The sequence below is a fragment of the Falco rusticolus genome, chromosome 7 (genome assembly GCF_015220075.1).
Source record: "Falco rusticolus isolate bFalRus1 chromosome 7, bFalRus1.pri, whole genome shotgun sequence".
In the NCBI taxonomy this organism is placed as follows: domain Eukaryota; kingdom Metazoa; phylum Chordata; class Aves; order Falconiformes; family Falconidae; genus Falco; species Falco rusticolus.
In genome coordinates this window covers 67,073,034-67,088,773 of record NC_051193.1, presented here as the reverse complement: position 1 = coordinate 67,088,773, position 15,740 = coordinate 67,073,034, and the positions used below count along the sequence as shown (strand labels likewise).

Genomic DNA, 15,740 nt, shown 5'->3' with positions numbered 1-15,740 from the left:
AAAGCAATTTATAAAACTGGTTCAATTTAGAAAGAAATTTTTCAAGTGATTTCTGTGTGTTTTTCACATGGACTCTCAAGGAGGTGTTTTCATCTGCCTCTCTCAAATTTATCAGAACTGTTAATACTTTATTTGTGGAACCACCTTTAGTTTCTGCAATTCAAAAGCTAAGAGACAGGAAAGGGTGACATTATAATTGCAAGCAGACAAGAGGTGGTCTTTCCTAAGAAACCTTGATGGTAAAAACATAGGACTTTTAGAAGTCCTGAAAGAAATGGGTAATGTTTTCCCAGAAATACCATAAAAACAGGGACTTTTGCCACATCTTTTCATTGCCTTTGCTTTGCCTCAAAGGACTACATGCTTGCTGACCAAAGTACTGGAAAGGCATGATAGGAGGTATTGGTGTGGACCTGAGGATCAGAATGTCAGATTATTCCTGGTGGGTTTTTTATTACTTTCTCACTTAGGGTGTGGTTGTGGATGATAATATGTTGGCTTGTTTTTTCCCCCCACAAATCTATTTATAGTCTTGTGGCAAAACTTAATAGGTAAAAGACCCACCACTACATACCCAGTGGTGCAACCAGTAGCAGGGACTACAGAGAGGCGTTGTGCAAGGCCAGGAGTGAAAAGGCAGGGTAGAGAAGAAAATCTGAGAGATTGAGATAGGGCCACTGCTTTGGAAATACACTTTGAAATGCATTAATAGTCTGTAAAAGCTGTCTGTTCTTGTTATTGCTTTGTTATTATTGTGGCTTGAAAAACAAATTGGTATCATTCTGCTTCATATATAACTCTCAATTGTAATAACCCTTAGAGCTTACATGATGTGTTTTGTCCTTAGATCAAAAGGTTGGGTGAACTTCCATACAGCTGGGAAGAGAGGCCCAGAAAATCAAGTTGCCCAAGACATTATAATGAGCTAATGGCAAGACTTTGGCTAACATGAATATTCCCTATTTCATATTCTAAATGGTAACTGGAATAAAAATTCAAATCGTCTATCATGGTTGAGACGGAACGGAAATCAAGCACATCTTTTTGGGTAGCTGGTGGCAAGTGAAATAATGACTTAAATAGGTTGTTATTGTTAATATTGTAAAATATGCTGAAACCACAGGTGTACAGCCATAGCAATGTGCTACATTTTACACTCACTTTTCTGCTTGTACTGAAGAACACTGACTTGTGTAAAACACAGGATCTCTATGTCTGTCAGAAGCAAAAGGCACAGATGCTAGCACTACTGTACCATATGCAGAGCCAACCCGTTGTGCAGCTGCAAAGTATAATTTCATGCTGGCTGCTCATTTTAAAGAGCACTCTGATTCATTAACCCAGTGGGAAGAAAATGGGAAGAAAACCCTTTAGTTTCTGAACTGTGAGAATTTATGCTCATTTTGGAAAACACCTTATTACCACTGCAGCTATCTCCTCCAGAAAGAGATGGGATTGAAATAGCACGGTATGATGCAGGCTACTGGGAAGTGTCTTGGCATAGCCTGAGACTGGGAAAATAGTGGTCAAAGGTGCCATGTCCTGACAGAGAGTGAGGACAGCTTCCACAATACAAGGCAAATATATTTTTTTCCTTATCCTAATGTCCATCCCTAGATCACAGCTTCTCCGAGAGATTTTTCAGAGACATCCCAGAACTGGCAGACTTTTTCCCACTGAGTAAGCCAGAGTCTCTTTGCTGAACACATCCTGGGCAAAAATGCCCCCTAGGCACCTTTTATGGTGCCTTTGCCATATCCCCACGTGCTTTTGTGGTAACAACAAATGTTCAGACGAGTATGTGGGGACAGAGTGGAGAAGTGCTTTTCCTCAGTGTTCATTCCCTCTCCCTACTAGATTCTTCTCTAGAGCAAAGGGTATGGGGACAGAAAGGGAAAAAAATATGAGAACAAGAGTAAGAGGGAACAAAACAGGCAAGTGGCAGAAGATAAGTGGAGAGAAGAAATGCAGCCTGAAAGTTTAGAGAGGGAAGTTTTAACAAATCACTGCAACATGTGGGCTAAATTTCTTTTTTAGGTCATTATGTTGGAATGAGAGCAATACAATCATTGCTGTCATTCCTTTTGTATTTCTTCCTGCATTCCTTTTCTGTGTTCAGCTGTCTATTTCTTCATTAATTCTTGCCAGACTCTTCAGTGTTTTAGCCAAGTCTTTTGACTATCTTTCTTGGCCAGCATATGAATAGGCCTTTCATGAGCATGCAAAACTATTGTGCAGACTGTGGTTTTCTTTTTGTGGAGAGTACTAGGTAACATCAGAATAAATTGCTGAAATTTCCTCCCCTCCCCTCTTTTTTTAAAGACAATTCCTCGTCTCTCCAGGAAGATGAAGAGATAGATATGGAGGCTGTCAACTGGCAGCTGAACAACACCTCCATGAATGGGCATTCATCTACCCCAACCACAGTTCGCTTTCCCAGCTGGGTGACTTTTGATGACAATGAAGTCAGTTTTTCACCACAGAACCTTTCTCCCTTGAAGACAGACACCCCACCTGCAGAAACACAGATGCCAGATGTTAACTTTAACCTCACTACATCCTTTAAAAGAGAACGTCCTAAAAGCACATTGGGGGACCTCTCCAAAATTCAAAAACTAGATCTCTCCTCCTTAACCAAGTTGCCTTCTGTTGAAACACCACCATGGAGTGCTACTAATCCCTTCCTAGATGAATCTCTGCGAGATGTCCAACCCTCACCCATCAATCCTTTCAGCTCATTCTTTGAGGAGCGAGACAGGCGTTCCAAAAGCTCCTCTGTCTCCAGCGCTCCAGGCAAAAGCCAAAGAGAATCTCTCATTATTCTCCACCAAGAGCCTGATACCATCAGTTTCCATGAGGCAGGCAAAAGTGTAACCCACACAGATGCTGTGGAGCAGCTCAAGCAACTCCAGATTGGAGACCCAGATCATGTGAGCAGCCCTACCTTGCCTGATGATGACCCCATGATGCCGTATGATCTGGATGCAGCCTTATTTAACCTGTCACCAGCTCAGCCAAAGGATGGCTGGCCAATGATGCTCAGGATCCCAGAGAAGAAGAATATTATGTCATCCAGGCACTGGGGACCAATATACGTCAAGCTGACTGACAGTGGATGTATACAGCTTTTTTATGAGAAGGGACTGGAGAAACCTTTCCGAGAATTCAAACTTGAAATCAATCATGAGATTTCAGAGCGCAAACTCCAGAACTATGATGAGAGTGGAAGGATACACAGTGTGCGGTTGGACCGCACAACCTACAAGGAGAAAAGGAAGTATCAGCCCAAGCCAGCCATTACTCACACAGCAGAGAGAGAGCAAATTATCAAGCTCGGGACTACAGATTACGAAGACTTCCTTAGCTTCATCAATGCTGTGCAAGACACACTGATGAACTTGCCAGCCTCATCAACAGATCTGAGCACAGTGGGACTAAACTATCAAGAAGAAGAAATCACGGTTGATGTCAGGGATGAGTTTCATGGCATCTTGGCCAAAGGAGACAGTGTGATTCTCCAGCACAGTGTGCTGACCCATATCTATGTTCTGAGCTTCCTTTCGGGCCTGGCAGAATGCAGACTGGGCCTTAATGATATCCTGATCAAAGGGAATGAAATAGTTGCAAGGCAGGATATCATGCCCACTACTACCACTAAGTGGATTAAATTATACAGCTGTCGGTTCCATTCATGTGTGGATGAGGATATGTTTAATAACTCCCGTATTATCCTGTTCAACCCCTTGGATGCCTGCCGGTTTGAACTGATGCGATTCAGAACTGTCTTTGCTGAGAAAACTTTGCCTTTTACCCTGAGGACAGCTGCCAGCATCAATGGTGCTGAGGTGGAGGTGCAGAGCTGGCTGATGATGTCCACTGGGTTCTCTTCCAACCGTGACCCTTTAACTCAGGTCCCTTGTGAAAATGTGATGATCCGCTACCCAGTGCCAAACGAATGGGTGAAGAACTTCCGCAGGGAGAGCGTCCTGGGGGAGAAATCTTTGAAAGCCAAGGTGAACAAGGGGGCCACTTTTGGATCAACCGGTCTGTCTGGTTCTGAGCCAGTAATGAGAGTCACTTTGGGAACTGCCAAATATGAGCATGCCTTTAATTCCATCGTATGGAGGATAAACCGACTGCCTGACAAAAACTCAGGTGAGTGGTGCATTCCATCTCTGCAGGAGTAAACTAAAAGGAGTTACGTATTTGGGAAGATAGGGAATACTAGGTTTACATGGGGAGGGATAAAGCATCCTCTGTAGCATCCCAAATGCATAAGCATTTACTTGACCCTTCATTGCAGGAATTTTACATATCCTACAACATTGCTAGTCATAAAAACAGGTTTAGGTTTTCCAGATGCAAAAATATGCCTTCTGTCTCTGCTTTTACATTACGGGACTTGGGCATCAGACTTCTCTATGTGCTTAGCACTGCTACTGGAGGTGGGGCTTTTTCAGCTAACTTACAAAAGCAAGATACTACGCTATGGGGCTGATGGACAGGATCAGATAAGTCGCTATAGTTCTAGCACATGTGATTTCTTTTCCACGGATTGCCAAGCGTACTGGGCCAGTGCTGTATATTTCAATGCATATACCACGGCTAATGCCTATAAAGTGTCTGGAATGGGAACCGTAAGAGGACAACATACTGTGCAACCATTAAAAAAAGAGAAATTTCTAAATTCCAGTTTCTGGCTGTGTTACCGTAATCGGTGCAGACAGGTAAATACAGCTTAAAACTGAAGAGAGAATACCAACATAAAACCCACAGGTCTTTGTATTTCTACTAACATGTTCATAATTAAACATTCAAATAATATGGGCAAGCTACTGTTCCCTTTGGCCATCGCTGCCAGTCATTCCACTTCCTGCCTTTCATCCATGGTGTGCAATAAAGCTGGACAACTCAGGTTTATTTTTATTCATAGTGAATTCTACTTCTTGATTCCTCTGATCTAGACTAGCTTTTTACAGACGAGATGGACTTTTTAGGATTAATGCTGTAGTAATACTGCAGCTGGGTGACTGGGAGGGTTTCTGTATTTGGTGTTCCCTGAAGGAAAGTTCAGTGTTGTACCAGGTTTGGCACTTTCTAAGGACATACGTTTTTCCTGAATTTGAGCTATAGTGTCAGCAAAACCGAGATCCAAGTCTTCTAATCTTTTGGATCACATTTCAGCCTAAGGACGCCAGCTTACACCACAGGTTACAAATTTGGAGGGATACCAGCAACAAAAGCGAAGGCTCTGTGTTTTCTGTAGTGCAGGGCATAGGAGGAGAGAGCTTGGGAACTCAAGAGGAATTATCACAATGAAAAATTAACCTCAGGCTGTTTATGAGCAATAAGATGCTTGTGAGGAAAATCTCACTGTGCCATCTGCACAAGCTTTGGGAACAAGATGCTGTGAAATTGGGCCTTCTGTGGCATCTTCTCTCCAAAGATCTCAGTATACCATATAGACATTACAGCTGGGGAAATGAAAGCCCCCAGACTTGAACACAATCACGGAATAAGCCGATAGCAAACCAGGAGAAGAGGCAGAACTGGCTCTTCTGCCTACCCACCGCTACTTTGAGGGCAATGCTGGTCCATATCTCTTGTTTCCTTGGTCTTGTGTCTCCCAGTATGAGGCTTTATCATATATACCCTGTGTCAGGGGGAAACAGATGACAGACTTGGTGCTCTTGGAGCCCTGCCACAGAGCATCTATCCATCAGTGTCACTGTGCAGAACACAGGGCAATTAGTATTTGTTTACATCCTGAGAGGAAGAGAGTGTCCTCACCCCTCCGGTCAGGGCAGATGTAATTTCAGGGAAAGGAAGGGCCTTGCAAGCACTGTCTTGGCCAGGACACATGAGGTATCTGAGAGGGAGGGAATCCCACCAAGCATAAATATAGTCCCTTGACTGGCACTTCACGCTGTCTTGCTGTGGCACCTGCGACTGACCCCTAAGAGCATTCTGGGTCCTCTGTAAATGCCTGGTCTGCTAATGAACTGCTCTGGTGCCCGGGACTCCAGAGCAGGAGAGAGGTAGCGGCATCGCGCTGCCTCTCCATCAGCCCTGCCTGCGGTCTGCCGTGACAGCCGGTACCACAGCCCCACAGGGCTGGAGAGCCGGTCCCCCCCGAGCTCACTGCTTACAGTCAGGCTGTAGCACCCAAATGGTTAAGGATTATTTCAGCAGCCTCCTTGTCTTATCCATATGTTTTCTCTTTGTGCTTTCTAGTGGGATGGGCCCTTGGCACTCTTGCTGTAGGAACTTGTTATCAGCCTTGTCTGCGTTATTTTGTAGCCAAAGTGTCTGCTGATGACTGGACATTGAGAAACATATGACACATGAAGGACTGTGTGTACTCTATGATTTGATCTGAGAAAAAAATATGGACTGGGTTCTAGTGAGCACATTGCTGAAATCCTTTCCAAAATAGCATGCTAAACTTTATTACCCTTCTCATATTCACCATTAACATGATCAAAGCAGTTGAGGAAGAAAGCCTATTTACAGGCTCTGCAGAGCTTCAGCTGCAGATGGCTGGGCTCCACATGTTTGTGGTGGGGGTTTTTAAATCCACCAGCAGAATATTAGGAAAACATCCACCCGGTCTTCAATCGTGGGAAAACGCTCTCCCAGCGATGCAGGGATGTAGCCTCTATGCAGAGCCTTGGATCGGGATATTTGACCTTTGCTCTAGTTTGGCTGTGGATCCCAGGCATGCTGCCTGGTATACTTTCTGAAGTAAATTAAATCAGTTAATGCAAACATGTTGAGACATCAGAGTCGTTTAGAACATATTCCCTCCAATCACGGTAACCCGTGCATATATATGAATTTTATTATCAGACCCTCGATTGTCTGAATGAAATGTCAGTAGCTCAAGGAAGCAAGAGATGCAAAACAAAAGCAGTCTGTTGATTTCATCCGGATTTTACTAAAAAGTGTACCTGTCTGTCAGGGAAAGAGCTCTGCATGGGCCTGTTGAACAAACAGAAAGTCTGTGGAAGTTGTGCCTTGTGCGCCTCATGCTCAGGACACTAATGAACACTGATGTGCTTGGTATTTTCGCTATAGCTTTGGTGCAGGAGTTACTTTTTAATCAGTTCACCTTGTTGCCTAGCACGCTTGACCTGGTTTAAATTAATAACTTCCATTTTTTTTTTAGTGTTGTACATGGTGTTTTCTGTCAGCGGGTGCTCCTACTAGAAGAAATTAAAGTATTGAAGTTGCTTTGTTAGTTGCATTACATTAATTCTTTAATTTTTTTTTTTTTTTGCTTTTTTCCCCTTTACCTCCCCTCTACCCGCTTTTTTTTTTTTTGAGCCTGAATATCCACCAGGTTTGGGTGAATGTCCACCCATATTCAGCTGTGTTAGAAGAGTGGTTGCTGATTCCATGTGTCCAGTTGAAATTATGCAGAGTTTCAGAGCTCAGCTCTCCAAAGCACCTGTCGCAGTGTGCTGAAGCCCAGTTAAACACTTCCCAGCGGTACCTTCACATGCGTCCATCCCAAAAGCACTGGGCACACGCCAGCTCAGGGGTGTAGTGGCGCAAACTGAACATTTTGTAGCTGTGGACATGGCTTGCGCCAGAGCAGAGAGCTGCCTCTCCTGGGCTGCTGTGGGCCTCTGCTGCAACCCAGGCAGCCTGAAGGAGGGAGCAACCCATGGCAAGCCAGAGACGAGGAAAAGCAGGGCAAAGCAGATGAGCAGGAAGGGTTACAAGGAGGGGTCTACTGAGACTGGTACAGGGTGAGGGAAGAGAGAGGAGTGGATGGGGAGCCTGAGACTGGGAGTTGGTTGCCAGTTCTTAGTGCTGTACACAGAATTTCTGAGCCAGGAATGACATTTTTAGGCATCTTCATAACGCAGTACCAGAGAACAGAGATTCCCAGGTGTGGGCAGTGGCACCCGAGTGTCCCATGGCAGGTGTGCCCACCACAGCCAAGCTCAAGCACTGGGCAGAAGCAAGAGCCCTGCGGTGCTGGAGGACACAAGGATCTCCCAGACAGCCACATGGGGCTGCTGCTAGCCCACGGTGGGTGGGATCATCTCAAAGGTCTGCTGTGCACCGCTGCTTTTAATCTGGAAAAGGTATGCTGCAGGTATGAAAAGCTGGGAGGCGCTGTCAGAGAGAGGTCCCAGCTGGCTCTAGAATGAGGGCAACTGAATCAGCACTTTTCTTGGGATAACTAATCCTGATGAAAAGCAGGTGATGTATTTTAGTGCTTGCAGAACTTGAGCTTTTATATCTGCTTGATAGTGCACCCACTCATTCATAACTTGGCTCCAGCTGCGGCATTGCATATCTCTGCAGTCTCTGCTGAACTGTGTAGTTTCTCGTTGGATTTGCTGCACGGGCATGAGTTTATGAACTCTGGATACACTGTTTGGAAATATGAGGCTGACTCCAGATGAATTTTTTACCCAGATTTACACCGAGTTGAATTTTTTTTTCAGTTCTATTTCAAAGGTTAACTGGGATGCTCCAATCCCTAAGCCATCCAAAGACTGCTGAGTTTCATCTTGTTGGGACAAGCAGTATCTCAAAATCCCACATCTTGCTTTTCAAGCTTCAGCACACCAAGGCTGACTTTTGGGCTAAGCTCTGGATGAGGAGCTGTCTTCCTTTTCAAGACTCAGGCTTGCAGGTCCTTTGCAGGTGGTATTTTCCTCTTCTTGCCAGGGAGAACTTCTGGGCTTTCGCCACCCAATTCTTACTCTGTCTGCCTTTTCCCTTCCTTCTCTCTGTCCTGTACACCCTGCTGGGCTGCATGGAGAAGAATTTTCCCAATGAACAAGCAATCAGAAATCCTAGAGCCTATAATAGTGGCAGACAAGGATTCGTTCATTTATTTGTACATGACTTTCATTTACACACACTTAGATAACAGGATACCTTCAACCAGAAAGCTCAATGTGGCTTTGAAGGATTTCATCCTCATTTTGCAGGCAGAGAAGCTAAGGTGCAGACCTGAAATTACTTACTCAAGAGCTTAGGGAGCTCGCAGCAGTCAGAAATAAAACCAACCTAGCCTGAGTAGCAGTCGCTACTTTAATTTTTAAACATCACTCCTGTCAAGCAAAACATGGGGGAAAAAATAATAAAGGTTATCACTTACAGAAGGCAGCGCTAAACGTGATTACTTCCTCACCTTGCATCTTTAGTGACTAGCCACCTTGTCATAGGTTAGAGTAAGGAATAACAGTTATGGCTAAGCTGTCCACAAATTTACTTTTTGAACCCTTATGCAGTATATTTTCTTTTGGTAAGAACAGGGCTAACAGTTTCAAGTAAACGTGAAATACCTGCCAAATTCCACCTTTCCTTACTATCATATGACATTTCAGAAGGATGTGCCACAATGTACCTACACGGGGGGATGTGCCACAATGTACGTACATGTTACATACACTGGGGGAATGAGAAGAGGGGAAATACCTTTAGCCTAATATGCTTAATTTACACCTTGTATTGTCACCCCCTAAAAGCAAACTAGAGTGATTTGCAGTTTGCCTAATTCCTCTGGAAACTCCCAACAGCACTGGAATAGGTAAGATATTGTCACTGGCTGTGAACTAGCTCACCCAGGCAGTTTCTCGGCTTCTTGCAGTTTTGTGATGTTGCTTCCACCTGGATATTGTGTTTTCTGACCCGTCCAATGCAACTTTCAGGCCTGTTTGCTCTCTTTTTCCAGCTTCTGGCCATCCTCACTGCTTCTTCTGTCACCTAGAGCTTGGCTCTGACCGGGAAGTGCCTTCCAGTTTTGTCCGCTATGTAGATGTGGAATTTGACATGCCCACCACTTCTGCGTCCAAAGCCACTGTTCGCTCCATCTCTGTTGAGGACAAGACCGATGTGAGGAAGTGGGTCAACTATTCAGCACATTATAGTTACAAGGTAAAACTGAGCACGTGGCAGTCACCGTGGTGACTTTGCATACTTCATTGTCTTGAAAAAAGTGTGGGCAGACAAATAAAATACCACGGGCAGCTGAAGTGGGAATTTAGCACATGCCAAGCTCTGTGCAGTAGCTACCCGTGTGCAGCCTATTGATTCATTTGGCAAACAAGCAGTGAATTATCCCTCAGCAAAGATGGAATAAGCTTGTTTGCAGTCGCTTTGTGGAGGAACGTACCGCCAGGCAGCTACTGGGGGTTAGCTGGTACAGTAAGAGTGTGAACAGGGAGTTTTGCTGCCCTTCACAGCAGCTACAGCAAACAAAAGGTTCACATTATTTCTCTGCTTAAATATTTCTTCTTCCTGCCTGCCCTGAAGAGAGGAGCAGATGGGGAAATGCACTACGTATACACCTGCCAAGAATTTCAGTACGCCAAAATTTGCATGTTAGCTGATCACTCAGCAGAGAAATTGGCATCCTACCTGCCTTCTTTAAGAGCAATGGTGAGACATAGTGGGAAGATTGTCGTGGCAAATATTTTTAATGGTAATTGTGATTAGTCTCTTATTTGCCTGGAGATGGTATTTGATCTTCCTAAGTATCCCTTTTAAGGATTAAATATTGGATTATCCCTGAGTTTTCAGAGATGTTGACATTTAGAACACAAACGTCGATCCCCTTGGCCCTGTCCCGGTACTAATTGGCATTTGTAGCCCGAGGATGGCAGGGTTAGCGTTAGGCAGTCCTGTGAGGAGCAGGGAGTTGGATTCAATGATCCTCATGGGTCCCTTCCAACTCGAGATCTTCTATGATTCTATATGCATTTTCAAAATTAAATCTCTCTGCCTCATACATCAGTCTGAAGAGTTTAAAATTGAGGCTGGTGTGTCACTTAGGAAGCCACCTACTCTCTGCAGATTTGGTTCTGGGTTTGGATTCAGAGTACAGCTGGGGATGGTAATGAATATAAAATCCTGTGAGACCAGTACTCTGCGTATTATCTCTTCTGGAAATGATGTCGTGACACAGTTGAATTGTAATACTGTTTGGATTAGACTGAAAACAGTTACAGTAAATAAAATCCAGCTTTTCCTCATCAGTCTATTTCTCTTCACAACCCTCTCAGTTTACCAAGAGTTTCTTCACCTGAGCAGGACATGAACCGCCACTAAGGAATATTTGTAATCTTTTGTTTTCCTTTCTCATTACAAATGTTCTCCCTCTTTTTCCTCTGCCAGGTCGAAATAGAGCACAAAAAAAGCTTGAATGAGGATCTGAAGGGAGAAGATACCGCAAATGTCAATGAGTGTGCCACGCAGTGAAGGAAGATCAGTCTGCAAGTCCCAAGAGGGGTGGTCAAATTAACAGACCTGGAAGAAAGGACTTGCAGGGTTTTGGTATTTTTTCTTTTTTAAAGTATGGAATACTACTATTAAAATAATGCTCTGAAGAGTGTTATTTTTCCTTGTGATGATCCATACTCTGAGAAGAAGCTCATCAGTGGTTTGTTTGGAGCGAACACGTGGGCTTTTGCTGGAACTATTTAAGTACAGTTGGGGTATAGACAGAATGACTCGTACTACAGTCAAGCCTGCCTTTTCTGCCTCTTCATCTAGGTTCTGCACTGAAGTATGGTCTGGCCACCACCACAGCCAAACCAGAAAGCAGCCTTTATCTCATTTACAATTTTGCCCTCCTATGCTGAGCAGTTTTTTTGTAAGCCTGTTGATTTGGTCAGTGGCAGATTCACCTCCTTCTGAACTGCCAAATAAAACCCAGGGAGCACGGAGTGAAAAATGATATAAAATGTCATTTCTGAAGTGGACAACAGAGTGAAAACTCTGAGCATTATTCTGGAGAATCAACAAATTCTGCATCTTAAACATAGTAAATGGTCAAGCAGATGAACTACAGACAGGACAGTTAATCATGTAGCTGTTCTGTTCACCCCCTCCTGTCTCATCCCCTGAACAACAGCAGGTCGTTGTGCACATTTTCGTGGGGTCTGCACAAGTTACAAGAAAGCCTCTGGAATTTCTTAAAGTTTTTCTTTGTTAGTCTGGGCTGTTCTGTTATCTTGTCTGAACATGGTTACGGCTGCTAGTAACAGGGAATGTGTGTTACAATAGAGGTGATGCGGGAGGGACTTTGCTAAGATCAGACCATGTCTGCCTAGAAAGGTATTTAAGGGAAAAGCATTGGGGTTTGGTTTTGGGTTTGTTTTTTTAATATCTTTTCTTGGATGGGTAAGGTGGGTGTTTACTGAAAATGTCAGAACGTGGTTATTTTAACAGACAATGTGTGCTTGCCTTCCTGAAAATCCTTGGAATTCTGTGCAGCACAATATTACTTTCATGTTCTATCTTGAACCTCCAATATAGGTAACTTGTATGTTTATAAAACCCCCACTAACTGGGACCCCAAATCTCCTTTCATAAATTAACAACAAGCTCCCATCATGGAGATTCTTTTATCTCCACTTAGCTGAAAGTAACAGCAAGTCTTAAAACTTCTTTCTAAATAAAAATGCAGAAGGCAAGAATCACTCATTCATGTATATTTTCAGAGATAGCAGTGTTCAAGGTACCCAGTTTTTGTAGCTGTTTCCATGGCTTGTGTAATATTTTGTCTCAAGGTAATTCTAAATGTAAAAAAAAAAAAATATTATTAAATCATTTACCTTTTGAAAGGTTACTGCTGACTTTAAAATCACACATTTGGAAGCCTTAACATTGTAATTTTAAATCATAATGAATTAAAATTAAAATTTTTTAATAAATTTATAAATTTATTCTATTTTACATTTCATATAACAGAGAATTAATACACTCTCAATTTGCTAGTTTTACTGTGACTCCTATAAAAAAAATCACTACAAAATTAAAATCCCACATAAAACATGAGCTTAATTACATCGAGTCTAAAACTGGTAGTGGTAGAATTTAAAACAAATTATAGGGAACTTATGAATGCCTTTTTATATACACCTGAATTTCAGGCTCATGCCAACCTAATGATATGTATTTACACAAGCATGCCACTGTAAATATGTAAAGTCTTGGTCCTTCTAGGACTTCTTAATAAGCATGTAACATTCTCCTGCAGGTAGTCCTACTGAAGCCCAGGGAGCTCCTTGGGGCGCACCAGTATTTGCAACGTCCTTGTAAATGGAGACGTGCCGTTAACTTTTATAAAGCATTTTGAGATCAGTGGATTAAAATTACTGATAAAGTGCAAAGACTTATTTATTAAAGGATAACTTGTATAGGTTGTGAAATACATGGGAGCGTGGGGCTGATTCTCAGCTCTGTCACAGGCGGGCTGCGATGAGTTGCATAGCAACTCCTTTCTACAAAATTCACTCTTCAAAGGCATTCAAAGAACTTCAGGATGTTTTTCCTTTTTTTCACTGCGGCTCCTAGTGTACAGTTTCTGAAAAGGACCAGCAAGAAATCCAACAAAACCAAGCTGAAGGAGTGCTGAGGTGTTGCTGAGGAAGCATGAGAATGTTTTGTGAAAGAAACAGTCGGGAGCTTTCCTCCTCTGGTCTGCAGGCTCAGTGTCTGAATTTCTCTGCCTGTTGCCCCCAGCTCTTGAAAACACAACTAAGTAATAGCAACCAAAAAAATGTTGTACTCCTTAAAGATGGGAGAAAATGAAAGGAATATAATTTTCCATTTCTGTTAATTCTTGAACTGTTCAGTCTCTGTCTTAACTCCAGCCACAGAAAATCTCATGCCCCAGAAACTAAAAGATTAACATATTGGAGGTTTCTGGATTTACCTGATTTGTTTATCTCTTCATCACTGATTTTTTTTTTTATTCAAAGTTAATGAATGAAAGAAAGAGTATGGGCTTGACTCTGATCTGTCTTATGTAGTTAGGTGTACGACCGATGTATCTCCTCCAGTCCTCATGGAGTTATGCAGACAAAACTGGAAAAGTGTTCTGGTTTATAAAAAAAGCTATTTCAATCCATCCTGATCTCTGGAGAATATTTTTCTAATGTATCTGCCACTGAATTTTTAAGACTTTAGAATGAATACCTCAGCCAGAGTTTCAAAAGATCTTATTTCCTATTGAAGCACTAGAGTAAGTAGTTTGATTTGTCAAAAGAGCACTAACAACCGAAATCTTTAGGAAATCTTGTGTTGGTATCATTAGGTGTCACCACTGAATTCTTTTTTCAGCCCAGCACCATTACAAGCGCTGAGCATTTTGAACACTGGGATCCTAAGTGCCCTTTTTGAGGCTTCCACTGTCCTTGCCTGGTTAAACAATGCCAGTTTTTCAGTGTTACATACACGAACCATACACTCTTTATCCATAGGAGTTGTGTAGTAATTTAGACTGTTGATGGGAGTGAGGGGAAAAGAGCTTGAGAGGTTTGTCAGTTTTAGAGTAGCAGAAGTGATTTAGATACAAGCTATGCCGGTAGTGGGGATGATTTTTATTTTATCTTGGGGAAAAATATCTTTGAATAGTTTCCTTTTAATGCTCCTTTTGAGAAAGATTTAATCACTGTCCTTTGGCTTATTTGAAAGCTTTGTAGTACTTAAGTACTCCATGCAGTAAATGTGCCCTCAAGGTAAGCATACATTTACTCCCTGAAGCTATTCCCACTTTCAGCCTTCTTTCTATTTCTCATTATGGTTTTGTTTCATTTTTGTACTGTGGTAAGACTTGAGGCATTGCAGGGAATTTTGCCTGGAAAAATAAACAGTCTTTGATCGCTAGGGGTAAAGATAATATCTCTGGGCAGCTGAGCTTTATTTTAGTGAATGCCTTTAACTATGGACACTGCTAGCAAAATGGGCAAATCCAGCTGAGAAGTACTGTAACTGACTGATGGGTATTTTCTCCTTTATTTTATTTAGACTCAAATTTAGTTATATTATGAAGGAGACAGATATAGCAGTATCATAAGAAACACTTGGGGAAATAACTTACCTTTTCTGGTGGGTTGCTGGCTGACATGTTTACTTGACAGGACTTCCAAGACCTGCTGATCTACCTGTCTACGTGACTTTGTAGCTGCTAGAGCTCCCTCTTGATCATTCACCTATCAGAATAGAGAGCAATTGCCTGCAAAAAAAGCATGAAGGCAAGAGGAAGAGGTGTACAAAGCTCAGCCTGGAGGTACTTTTTTGCTTGCATGAAATTCTCCATAATTTCCTTGGCCCTTGACTGCACACAAACCAATCAAGTCCTTGGTAGCTCACCTCTGTTCCAGAGGGTGCAAAATGCCTTTCAGTGACTCTTAGCAGCTCTTGTTTACAGCTGTATTCATCTCCAGAACTGGCCAGCACAAGAATTTGCAGCACACAGAGATCACTTATTGGTGAAGGACTTGCCCTCTGCTGCCACTAAAGCGAAATCTACGTCATGGGTTGTCCAAGATATGACAGTTTGTGTGGTAACAGGCATAGCTCTTCCTAGCCTTCCTGTTTTGTTCAGCCAGCCATCCACCCACCCACCCATCCACCCACCCCTCCACCCACCCACCCACCCATCCATCCATCCATCCATCCACCCATCCATCCGTGCATCCACCCATCCTCCCATCCGTCCTACCCACCCTCCCTCTCTCCCGTACTTGCAATTCATTCTTTGCACTATTGACATTGGTTGGTTTGATGGTTATTTTGTAACGTGTTCCTACCTTTTTGTTTTGTAAAATAAGGAAGTCCATACACTGGCTAACTTTGTAGAAGTGGTTTATTATTTTTTCTTTTTATTTTATCAGTTGAAACGGGATGTCATGTTTTGTTTGAACTATGGGAATACTTAAATAAATGTTAAGATGAAGCAGCATATCCACATTTTTGCTGTGAAA

General features: G+C 42.8%; 1 protein-coding gene and 1 long non-coding RNA gene across 4 annotated transcripts in view; one reads left to right on the top strand and one right to left on the bottom strand.

The window, feature by feature from the left end:
• Positions 1-15,740, top strand: part of STON2 (stonin 2) — a 79,255-nt gene extending 63,515 nt beyond the window's left edge. For all 3 annotated transcript variants that reach the window (XM_037395435.1, XM_037395436.1, XM_037395437.1), the window contains 3 exons: positions 2,323-4,155; positions 9,701-9,903; positions 11,143-15,740. In XM_037395435.1, coding sequence (XP_037251332.1) covers positions 2,323-4,155; positions 9,701-9,903; positions 11,143-11,226 — 2,120 coding nt within the window. In that variant the 3' untranslated portion in view covers positions 11,227-15,740. The remainder of the gene's footprint in view (positions 1-2,322; positions 4,156-9,700; positions 9,904-11,142) is intronic.
• Positions 7,311-9,691, bottom strand: LOC119151483. Its single transcript, XR_005105430.1, has 2 exons — positions 9,591-9,691; positions 7,311-8,772 (listed from the first exon to the last, which is right to left on the bottom strand). It is a non-coding gene; the product is annotated as an uncharacterized LOC119151483 (long non-coding RNA).